The sequence below is a fragment of the Bacillus rossius genome, chromosome 2 (genome assembly GCF_032445375.1).
Source record: "Bacillus rossius redtenbacheri isolate Brsri chromosome 2, Brsri_v3, whole genome shotgun sequence".
Lineage (NCBI taxonomy): Eukaryota > Metazoa > Arthropoda > Insecta > Phasmatodea > Bacillidae > Bacillus > Bacillus rossius.
In genome coordinates this window covers 74,598,501-74,615,824 of record NC_086331.1, presented here as the reverse complement: position 1 = coordinate 74,615,824, position 17,324 = coordinate 74,598,501, and the positions used below count along the sequence as shown (strand labels likewise).

The window sequence follows — 17,324 nt, the reverse complement described above, 5'->3', positions numbered from 1 at the left end:
AAATTTACATAAAACTATCCGCAATACTACGTTCTTGCAGTACGCCCAAAGAAAAGTGAAAGGGCAACTTGAAAGTTAGTTATCAATGTACCAGTTAAATGCTTGTCCACACCAGCTATTAGCAAAAAATTTTTGTTGCTGTAGGGAGTGACTAACTATTACTAACAAAAGACTCAGGGCACTATCTTCTTGAAATGCTGGTACATAAAAGTTAAATCCATTATGCAACTTTGTCAAAATCTGAAAAATTATTGAACACATCACTTCCCGAGCTTGCCCCTTAGATGCATGGCAAAAGGTCCACGACCGTCCATTTTCTTGCGACACTCCATGAATTTGCCTTTCTGGCTTGCAGCCATGGCGAGACTCGCTTCTTCCTCAGCACTGGCTGCTGATAGCAGGGTCTCATGGTGGCATGACATATAGACAGTTCCCAGTAAGCTGCTAAATAAAAAATCTTGTTGCAAACATAAATTTAATATCTTTAAAATTGCTGACCAAATTACTAAAAATGTGAAATGAGTTTGGTTTACCAAACAGTATCACAATAAATATAATTTGCAATGTTTAAAACAAAGTTTACAGAAAATGCAGAATTTAAAGCCAAAACATCACCAACTGTAAGAAAAAAATTCATTAGAACTGGTAACAAACAATAAAGTGGCTGTTTCTTAAAATTTTGAAAGTTGTACAATTAAGCAAATATAAATAAATAGTTGTTGGCACTTGCCATAAAGTTTTTAACGGGTGTTTAGCTGTTGGACTAAACTTTAAACAAAATATTGTAATGCACTCATTAGCGTGTATTCCACTATTTAAATAAATTTATTTAAAATAATACAAGTTTTAATCTAATGTACATTTATTTCCTATTAAGTATAGGTGTTTTAATTAGAGAGTTAATTTTTATTTTAAAGTTACTTGCGTTCGTATAATTTTTTTTTTATTTTAAGCAAAAAATGTAGGCTATAGAGCTACCTAGTACGCAATAACCAAATCCATTGACTAAGCTATGTATTAAAATTTATTATTACAATTATATAAGCAAATCATTATTAAAATAATCAGTTATACAAACAAATTAAAAAAGGTTTTTTAGGAACAGGATTTGAACCAAGTTGAAATTACAATGATTTGGACTTGAGATATCGCACCTCACTACAGAACACTGTATTATAAAATAATAAGACTGAAGACTATGTTTTATCAATAGAATAATTCCAGTTTTCTTACATATTTGAAAAGTTATTACTTCTTGTTATTACTATTTAAGTTTACAAAATATATTTCATGATAGTTTCACTAACGTAAAGTTTCGTTTGGCACAAATACATTTGGTACATCCTCCAATTTTAACAAGAAAGAATACATATGGGTGTGTATTGCTATATACGGATCCTCCATCTTGACAAATTCGGCTCGTAGATTGAGTAGAAAAATAGAACATGTTCTATTACCTTTTAAGTAAGTGGGTTTGTAAACTTTTATACGCAGAGCCAGAGCCCTGTTTGCTGTTAACCTAGGCATGAAAACTGTCAAGGAAATAGGTATTGTGTGTGGCTGACTTTATTGGGATATGATGCACATGACGGAAGTCAATAAGACCTTTTTATATTGCAACTGACATCAGAAATATTTCCAAACTAGTGAATGTTAAATGTTGGCAGAGAATTTATGGAGAGATGTGTTGTTTTTGCCAACAGGAATAGCTGTTTACCTCCAATATAAATTAAAACAAACCAAAACCAATAACATGCCTACAATCAGATGCCAAGAAATAGTGACTCTGATCACGAAAGCCTATGATCTAAATTTAAATTTTGTTTTATATATATACATATATGATATATATAGACATATATATACATACATACATACATACATACATACATACATATTCAGTATAAGTGTTTTGATCTCTTTCGATACTAATTTATATTACTAACTCTTGGATTTGGATTACATACAGTGTATTTTAATTTTATGAAATGTAGTGAACAGGTTTTTTACCAGTGAAATAATCTTGTGCGTCAATGAAATTTTTATGGGTTTCTTATTACACACAGCATGGGATTGTAAGGGAAAGGGTGTAACTAAGTAGAGAACATTCTGGGAGCGGAGTATGTGCGTTGTTGTAGCAATGATTCTGTATCTATTTACAAGAACTTTATATTTCACATGACTCCACTTCGAAACAAACATTTTACCTGTGTACCGTGTTTCAGTACACTTTCTTGCAAAGGCCTAGTAGTTGAACATCCACGCTGCCATAACTTTGCACAAGCAGATTCTCCTGGGACTGCACTGGGGTCTCATAAACAAGACCCTACCTGTGGCCCCACAGGAAAATATGAACATCAAATCCAGAAAACGTGCAGGTCAATCAATTGTGCCATTGTGGCCGATCCACTGTTGTTTAATCCACTATCTCCTGAATCATTTGTCACGGTGACCACAGACACCACATGCAAAGTGTGGTGGCGCACAATTGTGTTGAAACCACACTTGTGGTATGCCAAATCTTGTAGCACCTCTTCCAAGAGTTTGGGCAATACATCCTGTTAAAAAAATCACTTACGTGCCAACCATGAAGTGAAATGGCAGAAGGTTAGAGCCAATTACACAGCAGTTCAGAAACACTGCCCACACATTGGTGGTGTATCATTCCTGAAATCCACAAGGTGCACAGTATGCGAGTTTTCCTATGCACACATGGCTGTGGTACCAATTTGACATACCTTTCCCACACCTTTCCTGGTGAATTTTGCTTTATCCATGAAGTGAATATGCCATGGAAAATTGTGTTCCACACAATGGTTCAAGAACCATGTACAGTATGGCTGTACAAGTTTCCCAGAGCCTCAGATCAACTCTGGCAAAGATGGCATGCGATGGTGTCCGGCGGTGTGGAAAGCACTGTTGGTACAGCTTACATGCAGCTGTCTCTTTACACTTAACCCTTCTGTACAATAGTTCATTGATGCAGCAAATGCTGTACTTTTCCATACAAGGGAATTTGTACATTTCCAGACATTAATCCTACACAAAATTAGCAACTTTTTTTTATGAATTTTTGGCTGAAATTTCTCGTAATAATCATACCGCACCTAACAAAACAATATTCTCACCTAGTGGTGTGACAAATAACTATTTGAAGTGAACTGAATGTGACAGATTGTTAGCCAAGGGTGTTGTTTCTTGTTCTTTTGAATTGTTTATTATGAGCCTCTTCCTAATTAAATTGGGATTTTTCTAGCAAGTAGATAATTTATGCACAACTTGTAAAACATGTCACATATGAAACAAACAAATTTTGTACCGTAATGTGTACTCACATGTTCATGGAAGAAAAGGAAGCTAAAAAATATTTTACAGAACTTAGTAGCCTAATATAATATTCAAATTTTTACATTTTCATTCTGCTGTACTGCCAGTTTCATGGCTGACACATCAAAACAAAGAATAAGAGATAACTCGTCTTCTAATGTCCACCCCACTTTTTAAAAATCTTTTTCTTTTATAGGTTTTGTCTTCTGCTACAGCTGCTTTTGTTTTACAATAATGTTGCCCCCATAAAAGATTTATGTTATAAAATAAATACAGATTTTAGACACCTCGAGAACGCAATCTCACATTCATTGCCTTCTGTTCTTACTATTTAGGCTTTTATTTCTCTGACAAACTTTATTGATGATAAAATATAATTTAATGTGTTTATTTGCTTTGCCTGCAAACTGCAGAATTATTTTTTATAGATAAATGGGTTACAGCACATAGTGTTACAGTGTACAGCATTCCTGGTACTAGCAATCCTCCTTTTTATTTCCCTGTAGGTATTGCATCAGTTTCCTTTATTGTTCTTTGCCAGTTATTTATTTATTTATTTTTTTTCATATTTTTCTCTTATTAGCTGTGGTTGCATTTTCAGCTACCAGGTGCTTCTATAAAGTTCACTAATGCTGATCACTTAAAATACCAAATAAAACATTTAGGTCTACAGTTAGAAAATCACTTGCTCATGGAGTAAAATATGTTTCTGTTTTCTTGTTATTGTATGAACAAGTTAGTTGTACAGTGTGATATGATTTATTTTTTAGGTTACTCAGTAAACTGCCTCTGGTATGAATTTGTTCTGTTATGGAAGAGATTTGTGTAAAATTTAAACTGTGCATCAAAAGTAAAAATTTTTTTAACAATATATTTACAAGTTTTCGTCAGAATAACATTATAACAATTTATAGTATCATAGAGACCCAAATATTATTCATTTATTTGATTATATGCCTATGGCTATATGTTCACAGTCAATTTGCTTAAGTGTTACATTTATTAACCCCTTCCCTTAGAAATAAAATCAGTAGTGCTTATCCAAAAACATCAATTTTTTTTATTGCATATTCAAAAATAACTATATTTGCCTATGACATTGCACATAAGTTTGATATATTTATTTATTAATTTCATATAAATATTGCTTTTTTTATTTTCCAATAGTTACTATCCCGAGTTAACTCGTGTCATAAATTTCCACGCATAAAATTGTATATGTCACTAATTCTTTGTAGACTTATTCACTTCAAACACTAAGGAATAAAACACATTATACCATGTGGTTCATTCTATCTTGTGTGAGGTATGATACACACGAAAACACGGCACTACACACAGAGGAACGTTGCAGTCTGCACAGAAGTAACGGCTTTGCTGATTTTCTTGCCATTTGAGTCACGTACTCTGCTGCACATAGCACATTGCCTTGTTGGGTTGGCTTTCTTCTCAGTAGCTGGTATCAGATCAGGAAAATGCCTTCCTGTCAGACGAAGAGAATGTGCTGTGGTACCTGGATGTCCCTGAGATGGAGATGTGACAAACGGGCGATATTTTTCAAATATATCCTGGACAATTGTCATTCTGTACTGTAGCGGAGATTTTTTGCCACCTTGTTTGCATTAGATAACATAGGAATTCCACAATGCTAATTCCATTAGGTGGAAAAAAATCTTCTTATAATATTTCTTTCCACGTTTCCTAGGAAATGGATAAGTGGACATATGTTGATCAACTAAATCAACTCCTCCCATTGTGTTGTTGTAGTCAACTACCACCTTTGGTTTTGTTACAGTTTTAGAGGCAGTTTTTACTTCGACCGTATCTGTATTGTGGATGGTGCTGAGAAGAACGACATCCTTTTTGTCTTTCCATCGAAGAGCCATCACTCTTTCTCTCTGAAAAGCTGTAATTTCACCCCTTTTCAGTTTTTTTGTTTTAAGTTGGGCTGGCATTTATTTTCTGTTCATTTTTATAAGTGTCAGTGTTGCGAGAAATCAGAATATCTGCAAGTTGTGGTGATGTATAAAAATTGTCTGTAGTGAGACAATATCACTTGTCTAAAAAGGGCTTCATGAGAGTCATCACAACTTGAGATGACATCGGAAGTTCTTCGAACTCTTCATTTAGTGAAGTACCTTTCCCTGTGTATATGATGGTAGAGACCACGTAGCCGCTTTTCGACTCGCATAACATGAAAGTTTTTATTCCAAATCTGGCACGCTTATTTGGAATATACTGAACCCATCCTAGTCTCCCCTTGTACAACAGCAAGATTTTATCAATTGTAAGGTCTCTTTCGGGTGTGTAGAGACCAAAAAATTTCTTCTCTAGGTTCTGATACACTTCCCAATTTTATTTATTTTTTGGGTTGGGGTGAATTTCATCATTGCAAGATTCGTTGTTAGAAAAATGTAGATGTTGTTTCAGTTCAACAAAACGACGGTAGGACAGTATTTTTGAAAAAACTGGAACGGAAACCAAAGGATTTTTCCACCAATAGAGCTGTTGTTCAGGCAACCTCACAATGCTCTGTAATATTATCACAGCCAAAAAAACAAAAATTTCTTCTTTTGTAGTGGGACGAAACTGTTTTGATGAACCTGGTTGTTTGGCTTGAGTTTGCTCTGCAAATCGGTTTGTTTCAGAAACAATGATTTTGAGTAAATTGTCATCGAAAAGCAACTTGAAATACTCCAACAAATCATCGCTTTCATCTCCTGGTAGCTGGAAATTCATTATTGGAATACCTTTGAAAGGATTGGTGGTGGTGGAGGACGAGGCTGTTGTGTTTTGTCCATCTCGCACAACTGTCGCAAAGCCGACCAGTCAACAGAACTGTCGGAGTCTGAACTGCACTCACCTTCTGAACATGATGATTCACTACCAGATTCTTCAACATCGCCATCGATACTTACTATTTCACTATCACTGCAATTACTATCATCACTATCCATTTTAGGATGTAAGATCTGTCAAAACTTTAGTTTATTTACATTGAGTTATAAAAAAATTAACTTTCAGTAAAAACATATATTTTAGTCACTTATAATAAATAAATAAATAATAAAAGAAACACGTAATTATGATGATCTCAATTTTTACAATTATGGGTATTCACTTACAATATGTAAACTGAGCAGAAAACAAAATGCAATTTGTCAAAAACGCGTGCAATCGACACGGCGCAGAAGGCAACACGCAATACATGAAAGAATAGCAGATAATACAAGCAGCACAATCTAGTGACTACTTGCGGAAGCAAAACAAGCCAGCCTCGCTGGCTCGGTAGGCAGTAAAATCTTAGTGGAGCATTGCGTAGTATTTATACAGTAAATATACGGGTTTATTCGGGTTAGTAAATTTTCAACCCGAAAACCACTTAAAGACCGAGTTAACTCGGGATAATATATTTTTATTACTATTAATAGCCCGATTTAACTCGGGATAATCAGGGAACGGGTTAATTAATTACTGCCTGAGGGACAATTCTTTCTCTTTGTGTAGTAGTAAATGACTCAGTTAACCCATTTCTAGCTATCTCCTTTTGGTTTCACATCCCAATACAGACAAGTCTACTATCCAATAACAGAAAACACAAAAAAAATTATAAGTTCTTAAAACCTTTTATGAAATTTAGGTGTCATTACTAATTGCAGTACGTTTTTAAAAAGTTTTAAATTACGTATACAGAAACTGGAAAGGTATTTTTTGAGGCTCATTTTCACATGCCATGTTAGTTATTTCATCAATTTATCATTACTAACGACTATTCTTGTATATTTATGACTATAGCTCTCTTGCATTTTGTGTGTCGATACAAATTTTGATAACCAGATATTTATTAAGTCATATCTATGAGTGGTAAAAATATCACCTTGTTTATTATTATTATTACTATTACTATCTTATTTTCTTGCATGACATTTTATAGTACCATACAACAAATTCAAAAGAGCTACGGGGATAAAACTTAACTAGGGAAGAGAAATGCTACATACCAGGTATTTTTAGAATCTGTGCAAGCAATAATTAAGTTATTAATGTCAATTTATAACCACAATTTCTGAGGTTGAATAACTTAATTTCATATTGTGGTAGAAGAATATTGTTATGAGTGGGGAAACTAATTTCTTAAGGATAGCCCAATTAATTTTATACAGTTTTATTTGCTAACACTATTTACATTACTAATTAAAATCACCACGTTTAATGTCTGTTTACAAATTATTAAGTATCTGTTAAGTCCACACTTCACACTCCTCACTGCAGCTAGTCTCAACAGTGGTTCGCCCCTTACGTCGCATCTGTCAACAGACACAGTCTCGCGCCACTCAGTCACACGCGCACTGTCCTATCGCTCCGCATCTGCTCCGCTTGCCGAACTCGCACTCCACTCAACTCACCTGTTGGAACTCCCACGGAGGCCGGCGTCGCCACTTTTAAACCCGCTGGCTGTCTTTCTGGATCAGACTGGAGTGGTTGTGTCATGTCACATCATCCTGGGCTGCCCCGATGCTCCTAGCATCCAGAACAGCGGCCACTCCACGCGGTGGTGTCAGTAAGCCAGCGGGATTCCTAGGCCGCTAAGGGATATATGACAGCACCAAGGAAGGAGGGGGCAAGTGTTGGGGAGGCCGGAATGCCCTAATCCCCAAAGGTATGTGTATGTGACGTCAGTGGCCGTGCGGTGCCGCCAGGGCGCTTAGGTATTGGCGTGCATCGCGCCCTTGCCTCCCACGTATGTAACACAGCCCCCTCCTTAAACCTTTTCGTCTCGAAAACCACTTCTCTTCCGGCATATTCTCTCAATCGGTCTAAATGTATTACTTTCATTCATCTCCTCTTTCCCCTATGGATGCTGTAGACCACATCATTTAGTTGTTTCAATACTTCATGTGGCCTTCCCATGCTGCGGGTTGTAAAGCCACACCAAATCGCCTTCCTGATAACCAGTTCACTTAGCCTTCAATTTACATCTAGTCTTCATATGGCTTGTCGCTTATCAGTGGTTCTTAGGAGCTTTGATCGTGTATGAATGCCATACACTACTCCAGACAATTGACACAGTGGTGCTGGTTGGCCCTTGGAGAGGACAGCTGAACTTTATGTCATACTCGCAGGGGTCTGTCCAGTGAAGTCATGGATGGCAGGCCTTTATGACTTTATGCCTTTGTGACATAACTGGATATGTTGATCCTAATCCTGTTGATGGTCGGTCACAACCTTGACAAGGTGTTCCTTCAGAGTTCTGTTGAACCTGAGGATGTAGGGCTGTAGTCCTGTTTTTATTTATTCCCAGTAACTGACACACCTCCTTAAACACTGTTGACTTGAAATAGCGGCCGTGGTTTTAGTGGAGCTCCATTGTTACCCCAAATCTACAAGTGAAGTTGTTGACTAGTTCATCTGCAATGGTAATGGCTTCTTGGTTAGGAAGTGCATAAGACTCTGGCCAAGTACTGAAGTGATCCATTGCTACCAGAATATATCAGTTACCACTTGAGTCTAGGGAAATGGTCCGGCGATGTTGATGGCTATCTTCTCAAAGGGGGCCCCAACATTGTATGGTTTCATTTTCTAACGACTCCGGTGTTGTAGCCTTTTTCTAGCCAAGCATACTTTGCATTGCCTACACTAAGCTTGCACATCCTGGCAACACCTCAACAAATAGGAGCGTTGACTAATCTTGGCTAGAGTTTGTTCACCCCTAAATGACCACCAGAGCTATCTTCATGGATTTCTTTCAACACCTCTGCCACTAGACTCTTTGGAAGGAGTAGTTGCATAGTAACTACTTTTCAATTTGGACTCTCCCATGCCATCATTAGCAGCCCATTTATTGTCCTTAAGGTTTTCCACTGTGCCCAGTAACTCTTTAAGTTACTGGATATATCATGGCATGATGGACGTGCCTTATCGTTCTCTAGCCGGCTTATAATGGATCACATGTCAGGATCTTGTTGCTGTGCTGCTTCCAAGCAGGCATTATCCCTTTATCCTCACCGTTAGTTATGGTTGTTCGTCGAATGTCTTTGATTCTCTCATTTTTCTCTGCCCTTTTGCAATGGTTGCACCAACCTTGCAAGGTATTCAGGAGAGAGCATTAGCATTGCTGTGGTTTCGGCCTCTCCTCTGTTCTATCCGACAATCATATTGCTGTATACATCAAATCCACCGAGCAAGTTGCTCCTCTGGATTCCTCAACTGTAACAGCCACTTAAGTGTGGCATGGTCAGTGCATAAAAGGAATTTTCTTTCATATAAATATTTGTGGAAATGTGCAGAGTTTTCTCTACAGCCAGGAGTTCTCTTCTAGTGACACAATAGTTGCAGTCAGGATTTGACAAAACTTTGCTGTAGTATGCTATTACTCGTTCATTTCCATCTTGAACCTGGGAAAGCACAGCACCTAACTCATCTCTGCTTGCATCTGTGTCGAAGGTATACTCTCCATGTTGACGGGGGTAAGCAAGTATGGAGCTAGTACACAGGTATTCCTTGAGGCCCTGAAGGGTAGTTTCACATGCTGAAGTCCATAGAAATTTTCTCTTGTTCTTGGTCAGCTGATGCATTGGTTTTGAAACTGTAAGAACCCAGGCATAAACCGCCTATAGTAGGCGCAGAGTCTCAAAAAACTTCTTACATCATGCTAATTTTAGGTTGAGGCCTCTCCTTAACAGATTTCATCTTCTCAGGAACTGTTCTCACTCAATCCTGCGATATAGTATGTCCCAGAAATGTTACCTTATGCTGGAACAAGAAGCATTTCTTAGGATTTAACTTACGTTGTGCATGGCGAAGCCTACTGAATACATCCTGGAGATTTCACAAAAGTTCCTTTACTGTATTTCCGACCACAATAATGTCATCCAGGTATACTAGGCATGTTTTCAAAGTCAAGCAGTACAGCACAGGTTCCATTTATTTCTCAATCCTTTTAGAAGCAATACATAACCCGAATGGTAACAAAGTGAACTGAAACAGCCCACTCCCGGTTGAGAAAGCAGTCTTCTCTTTATCCTTGGGGTGCAGCTCCACTTGCCAGTAACCACTATTATGGTCCAATGTAGAGAACCATCGGGTGCCAGAGAGTGTGTATCAAGTGTGTCATCGATACGTCGGAGGGGATAGCTGTCCTTCTTGGTGATGTCATTCAGCTTTCAGTAGTCCACACAGAACCTCAGTTAACCATTTTCTTCACTACAAAAATGACTTGGGGAACCCAAGAGCTAGCTGATGGTTATATTACACCACCCTCCATCATACCTGCAATCATCTTCTCTGCTTCATCCTGTTTTGCTAGATGCAGCCGCCGTGGTGCTTGTCGAATTGGTTCCACATCACCTGTCTTGTTCTCCCAAGGTCAGTATCCCTTAGGGAAAATACATCCTGCTTACCAGAAAAGCAGTAACTTATTCTAATTCTTAATCTGTCTGTCATTACCTTAATACCTATGCTAGATTTGGGTTCAGTGGCTGCTCTGTATAGTTAATAGGTGAAGAAGACTCACACTGGCCTACCCAAGAGACTAATTCACAGCTATCTTTTGGGTCTCCCTGTTTCAGTACCCTTGTTCGTGAATTGAGGTTGGCCACCTTGAGTGGTACAACCTCACCAACCTTTGCAATGCTTCCTGATCCTAATGTCATATCTGGCTCAATCAGGTAGCTTATGTTGCTCCAAGGGTCTCCCATTACCCTAGTTGCTATTATCTACTCATGGTTTTGTGGGATTGAAACAGATTTGCTTACAACTACTTGATTTACAGGAACTTCCAATCGGTCAGGGGTAAACAAAGCTACCTCTTATACGCATTACCTGTCCTTCCATATCAGTAACAAATACATATAATTACCTTATCATTGATATCAGCAACAAGAAAGGTCTTTTATAATGTCCGAGTTCCAATCCTTACCTCCAAATTCAGCTGTCCATGCACAGGTGAAGTGTCTCCAGTGGCTATTTTAAGTCTGTATGGGATAGGTTTTGTCTTCAACTTTTCCCTACTTACAATGTCTGTGCGGACTATAGATACCAATGCATCCATATCAACAGTAAGTAAACACTGTCTGCCATTGATCCATCTACTAAGTAACAAATTGTCATGGCCTCTACAAAGTTAGTACACAGGAAAAACCCTAGAAGATACCATTTCCCATAGAGTTGGCATGTGTCCCCTCACACCAGCCACTGCTCATTTCCCTGTTGTTCTTCCTGCTGCAATGTCTCCCTGCATCTCTGGCAGTCCTACTAAATGTGTCCTATTTCTTTGCAGACGAAGCATTGCGGTCGTCATCCCACTCTTCTGATCTGGGTACCTGGAGTGTCATTCAGTAATTTCTTTGATGCCCTGATAATATCTCCTTTATTAGTGGTGTTTCTGGCATTTGCTTAATTGTAAGGCTCCACGCCAGCTCTCCTTGTCCTGATGCTTGTGTTTCTTGAAGCACTGCCTGCTGCTTCGATTTCCAAGGTGTGGACGAATACATCGCAGCTCTTTTGGTACCGAGCCAAACAAAGAGTTTGCTAAACCTCCGCATCTCTGAGCCCGTTAATAAACGCACTGGTGGCTAGCTGCTGGCGGAACTCTATTGGTGCTTTTGGATAGGTGAGGTGCGCAAGTTTCTCAATGTCAGCTAAGAATTCGTGGAATGTTTCCGAGGATTGCTGCTGACGTATCTTGAGGGCCGCTTTGTACACCTCGCCCATGTGTCAGTCGCCATACCTTAGCTCAAGAGCGTTCACTTGTACAGCATAGTCCTTCTTCTCCAGAATTTGTATGGTCTGAAGCAGCTCGAACAGAGATTTTTGCAGGGCCAGTACAAGAGCTGTAGCCTTCTCATCTTTGCCCCAGCCTTTCACTTCAGCAGCTGCCTCAAACTGTCGCTTGTAGACCACCCACTACGATTGTGCATCAAGAGTAGGTGGCTTGAATTTTGGGTGGCTGTGTGCAGCACTTTCCACCTTCACTTCCCAAGAAGAACTCCTCTATTTCGTAGCAGCTGTAGCTTCCTTGATCATTCGTCGGCATTCTTCAGTTACAACTGCTACTTGCTGTTCGGTAGCCTGCTCGATTTTAGCTAGCTGGTGCACCACTAGTTATTCATGTTCTGCTAAATGTTGCTCCAAACACTGCACCAAAACTATTGTACTAACATATGAATTTATGTCAGTGTTAAATGAAGAACCAGTGAATGAAGCTATACCTGAAAGACCACATGTAGTTCTTAAGCATTTTTTTTAAACTAACTAAAGATGTCATAGTTGATGCTAATATAGTGGAAGGGTATTTAAACTATTAATTTTATTTGGTATTTTAAAAATAAGATTTTAAAATGGAGGAGGAATGATAACAGGCTTGAAAGAATAAAATGGGCAGGAGATTATGAAATTATTGCCACTGGCTCAGTGCTTGTTGGTGATTTATCGTTTCCGAGACAGGATGGGATCCATTACTTGGCTGCTTTCCCTGTCTTGATGTACACTGCCCTAGAGTGTCTAACTTAAAGTACAGTTCACATAGTAAATTATATTTTCACATTTTAAAAAATATTTTCTCAAAATGGTGGGGTGTAACCTAAATTTTTGCGTTATGAGAACGTGATGGACGTTGCAGTTTGTGGAAGAGTTTTCTTGGGTATTCTTGCTACTCTCACCTGGGTATTCTTGCTACTCTCACCTGGGTATTCTGTTACTGCTCCTTCATAGGGCTCTATTCTATAATGAGATTTAAATTCCACCTTTTAGGTGACGCTGTGGCAGACACCTATGCACTCCCAGTGTACTGCCTCTTGTCCGCAAGTTTGCTTCACCCCAGTTTTTCCCCTTTCAATTATTATGTTAAATTTTTTTTAGGATGAACTGCTTCTACAATGTCTAATTAATTCATTGATTGCAAGTTGTTTAGTTCTTAGAACTTTTGTCTGCAACTTTTTATGACAATTTTTGTTGAATTGTTATTTAATATTTGCCTTTTCATTTTTCTCTCCTTTGGTTTTAACAACATACATTTTCATGGGGTCATACTGCCACAATAGTGATGTATGTTGCTTTACTGAGACTAATGGAATTACCCTATTTGGATATTTCAATATGGATGCAAAATTCCTTTGTGCATAATATGTTGTTACTTGGAAATTTTTATTGAGAAGTTCAACATTAATTTTTAACTATAGGCCTACTAATCAAAATAAGGCCGCATTATTTAATATTGGCTACCACGTGTCAAATATTTTTTAAACCAAATAAAAGTGTCCCGAAAATAGTCTTTGAAACTTACAAGCTCGAGAAATTTTCAACTTGAGTAAAAAAAATTCCAGTCACAGCTGCTTTAGACTGGCTCAGTTGGTGCCATTACCCCAGTTTAGCTTCATATTTCCACCAGTTTATTCATAAACAGCAACATTGGTTTTATCATTAATACAATTTTTTCCAAAGTTTGGTTAGTATAACCTTGAGTATTATACAGCATGAAAATTATCACTTTTGTGGTTGGATGGTTTTTTTTTTTTATTATTAACAATCTTCAATTTGTGTCAGGTGAACTAGCAAAGGGCTGATCGTGAATAGTCACGTGTGTTTTTTTTTGTCACTTTTTAATAATGATTTTTGCTTCATTAAATAATTACTGTCAAAGTATCCATGCTTATTTATGTTTATGAATTATTTGTAATTTATTACATTTTTTTAACCTTTACACAAGATTATGTTTCATTTTTGCAAAATAATTTTCTAATTAACTGTGTTTTTTTTTTTTTTTTGTCAGGAAGTGCTTCCAAGCTGCATATTACTATCTGGATGATCCCCCGCGATCTTTGCCTGCAAACTTTGATTGGATGGATAGCACCGATCCCAAGTCATCCATTCCCATTCATCTATTTTCAAAGCACGTGGCAGAGTTGCATGCTGATGGGGATATTGGCTTCAGTAAAGAATACGAGGCAATCCAAGCAGCATCGATCTATGACTACAGTTCAGAGCACTCGCAGCATCCAGAAAATAAACAGAAAAACAGATATTTGAACATCCTTGCATGTAAGTTTTTGTTTGTTTATGTGTAACTGTATATATAAATGTAGTATGGGTGTACATTAAGTGCACACACATTACATACCACTAAGGTTTGTCTTCACATTGGTACTGCTTAATTTTTCATGAAGGTAGACTCAGCCTATACAAAGGGTTAAGTCTGAATTACAAGTACAAATGCTATAAAAAAGATTCTGAATAAAAAGTTTTAAAATATTATGACAAATATTTGTTGAACGAATTTTTAAAATTATTTTCTATATGGCTCCTTTAAATTATATTTTAAAACTACACAAATAAAGTAAAATTTATTTAAATATCAATTAAAACATGATTGCCATTTTGGAAAATAAGCAGCACTTGATGAAATAGTGTACTATGTACAAGAAAAATATGATGTTTCTCAAAGAAACTGTAACATTTTACAGACTAGCACGTTTTGGTTAATATTATATACAAAATATGGCCATTTTATGCCTAAATCCAAATTCCCACTGTACTGAACATAATGCATTGATAATTTACTATATTTGATGTTTGAAGCTTGGATAAACTGCCTGGAAAAACATGTGTAAATTTTGTAATATTGGAAATGAAAATAAGGACAAGAGGCGGGGTCCTGATCTGATTTAAAGGGAGTGAGAGAGGCAGGTGGGTTTGGGCAAAACAAAGGGAATCGATAAAGAGATTAGCCGGTAACGAACTGTTTACATATAGTTTGTATGTTTATTCCACAAAAATAACAATGACCACTTAGCTAAGAAAATGTCTGAATAGGAAAAAAAAAAGCAGTATACAATGTAATATAGACTCTTAAAGATAAGAAACCATGTATGTATGAGCATACATAAGTTAAATTTACAATCGCGCTCGAGCCAAGTACAGCACTACAAATGATTAATGATTTTAATGCTCAAAGAAAAGTTAGGACAATGAGTCCTTGCTATTTACATTAATAAATGGCTTCCAAATAATGGAGGCACAAGGATCTTCATTAATTAAGAAAACAAAGTAAAATGTAATATCTAAAAATATATCATCAAACGATCTTTTATTACGAATGCTAGTACGAAAAGGACACTTGTACATCATGCCACGCAACAACCGTATGCGCCCTTAGATCCACAAAAAATATTTAGAAAATAAAGAGTAGATAGCAAGATATTTTAATTACAGTTAACCACAATTAAAAGGTTAAAATATTAAATTACACGAGCAAAGTGGGCCACAAAATTATCAAAATTATACACGCGCAAATTGTATGCGTGATGCGGTTCAGCTATAAATGGAAGACCCCACAAAAATTTTTGACCCAACATACAAAAAATTTACAATTTAAAAATGCTATATAATTAGAAAGAAGAATACTTCCAAGGACAATTATGCAACCTCGAGGGCCCAGGTACAGCCATCATGCACCGTGACCGCTACCTCCGAATGGTACTTACTATCTGACCATGCTGTGATGTCGCTCCCGCTAAAGTAGTATAAGTCCAAGTATTTTAATTGTCGCAAAATCACACCACAACAGACAGAGAGACCTAGTACTCAAAAGGGTGGTGCCTTTGCGCAAGCGCCAAGGCAGAAGCGGGGAAGGACGTTGAGGAGGAGGAGTGTGGAAGAAGGAGGGGAAGGAGTTTGACGTGTGACTGACATGTTCAGCAATGATGGGTCCTTAGCAACTCCCGCTCCCTTGAACGTCCCTTCCAGGATCTCAAAGTAAGTTCAGAAGACCATCAGTCACAGTGTCAGAATACAAGGGTGATGCTCTAACAGTACACAAACAAGTTACAATTAAATCCTAAGCGCCAAAGATGAAGATAGTGTTCTCATGTGTTTGTGGTTTGGAAACTAAAACAGGAACTAAAATCAGCAAATATACGGCCGGAACAGTCTCTCAACGAATTCTAGATGTTTTCTCATTTGCCGAAGCAGGAGCTCAGGTAACAGCGACAAGTCGAACCCCAGGGGGGGCTTGGCTGTTCACTTGGCATTACTGTCATGCAAGCAGCAGGTTAACAGAGGCCAAGCCACCAAAGCCAAGGCAGGCATGCAGATGATGGTGTACCGGAACAGAAATTCAACGGGATCCACGCCGTCGCAGTCTCTCAACTGCCACTGGGGTGGGCAGGAGAGTTGCGTTCAAGTGCAACCAGCCGCATTAAGATACGGCCTCATAACAGTTTGTTCGTCAGGATTAGCAATCGGAACAGCAGCAGTCGCGGGGCGTAGGCAGTAACCCCTTGGGTGCAGCCTGGCCGTCAGGAGCAGCAGTCAGATCACACACGGCTGCCGGGTATAGGTAGCAGTAAGGTCGACGAGGGGTCAGCACAGAGAGCGCATATGGAGGGTAGTGGTGTTTTGGGCGAGGGTAGCCACAGAGGCAGTCAGCTCACGAGGTGGTCTCTGCCACTGAGTCGGTGGCCACACATGAGATCGCCGTGGTTCATCCACCATGAAGGACATTTCCCTCAGGCGACAAGTTGCCCAGGAACTGCAAATCATCACGGTGAAAACCCATTAGCAGGATGGTCGGGCGGGGGCGAGTCTGCAGCATCAGACGAGATGGCTTTCCACACAACGTCGGCCAGCAGTAACAATGAAGCAGTCATCTCTTCAGGCTTCTGGCGCGATGTCTCAGGAAGGGCAGGCACAGGAGGTGGACCAACTGAAACAAAAGGCAACGGCGAATAACCAAACAACGCAGCCATAATGGGTGCCGAATAAATCAAAATTAAACATGTACAAATTGATGCAGATGATGATGCAGATCAATGATAAGTGAAATTCCCCATAAAACATTTCCCCCAACATACAAAGAGTTTACAATTTTAAAATAATAAATAGTTACGAAGAACAATACTACTAAGTATGATTATGTGATCTCTGGGGCCCAGGGAGAGCAAACCACTAAAACACAATATGTGAAGCGAAGACGTCACAGCATCCCAGTAAAAAGTACTTCA

At 38.3% G+C, this 17,324-nt stretch overlaps 1 protein-coding gene across 2 annotated transcripts in view; it reads left to right on the top strand.

Moving 5' to 3' along the window:
* Positions 1–17,324, top strand: part of LOC134529379 (tyrosine-protein phosphatase 99A-like) — a 242,332-nt gene that overhangs the window by 141,417 nt on the left and 83,591 nt on the right. For both annotated transcript variants that reach the window (XM_063363375.1, XM_063363376.1), the window contains one exon: positions 14,096–14,364. In XM_063363375.1, coding sequence (XP_063219445.1) covers positions 14,096–14,364 — 269 coding nt within the window. The remainder of the gene's footprint in view (positions 1–14,095; positions 14,365–17,324) is intronic.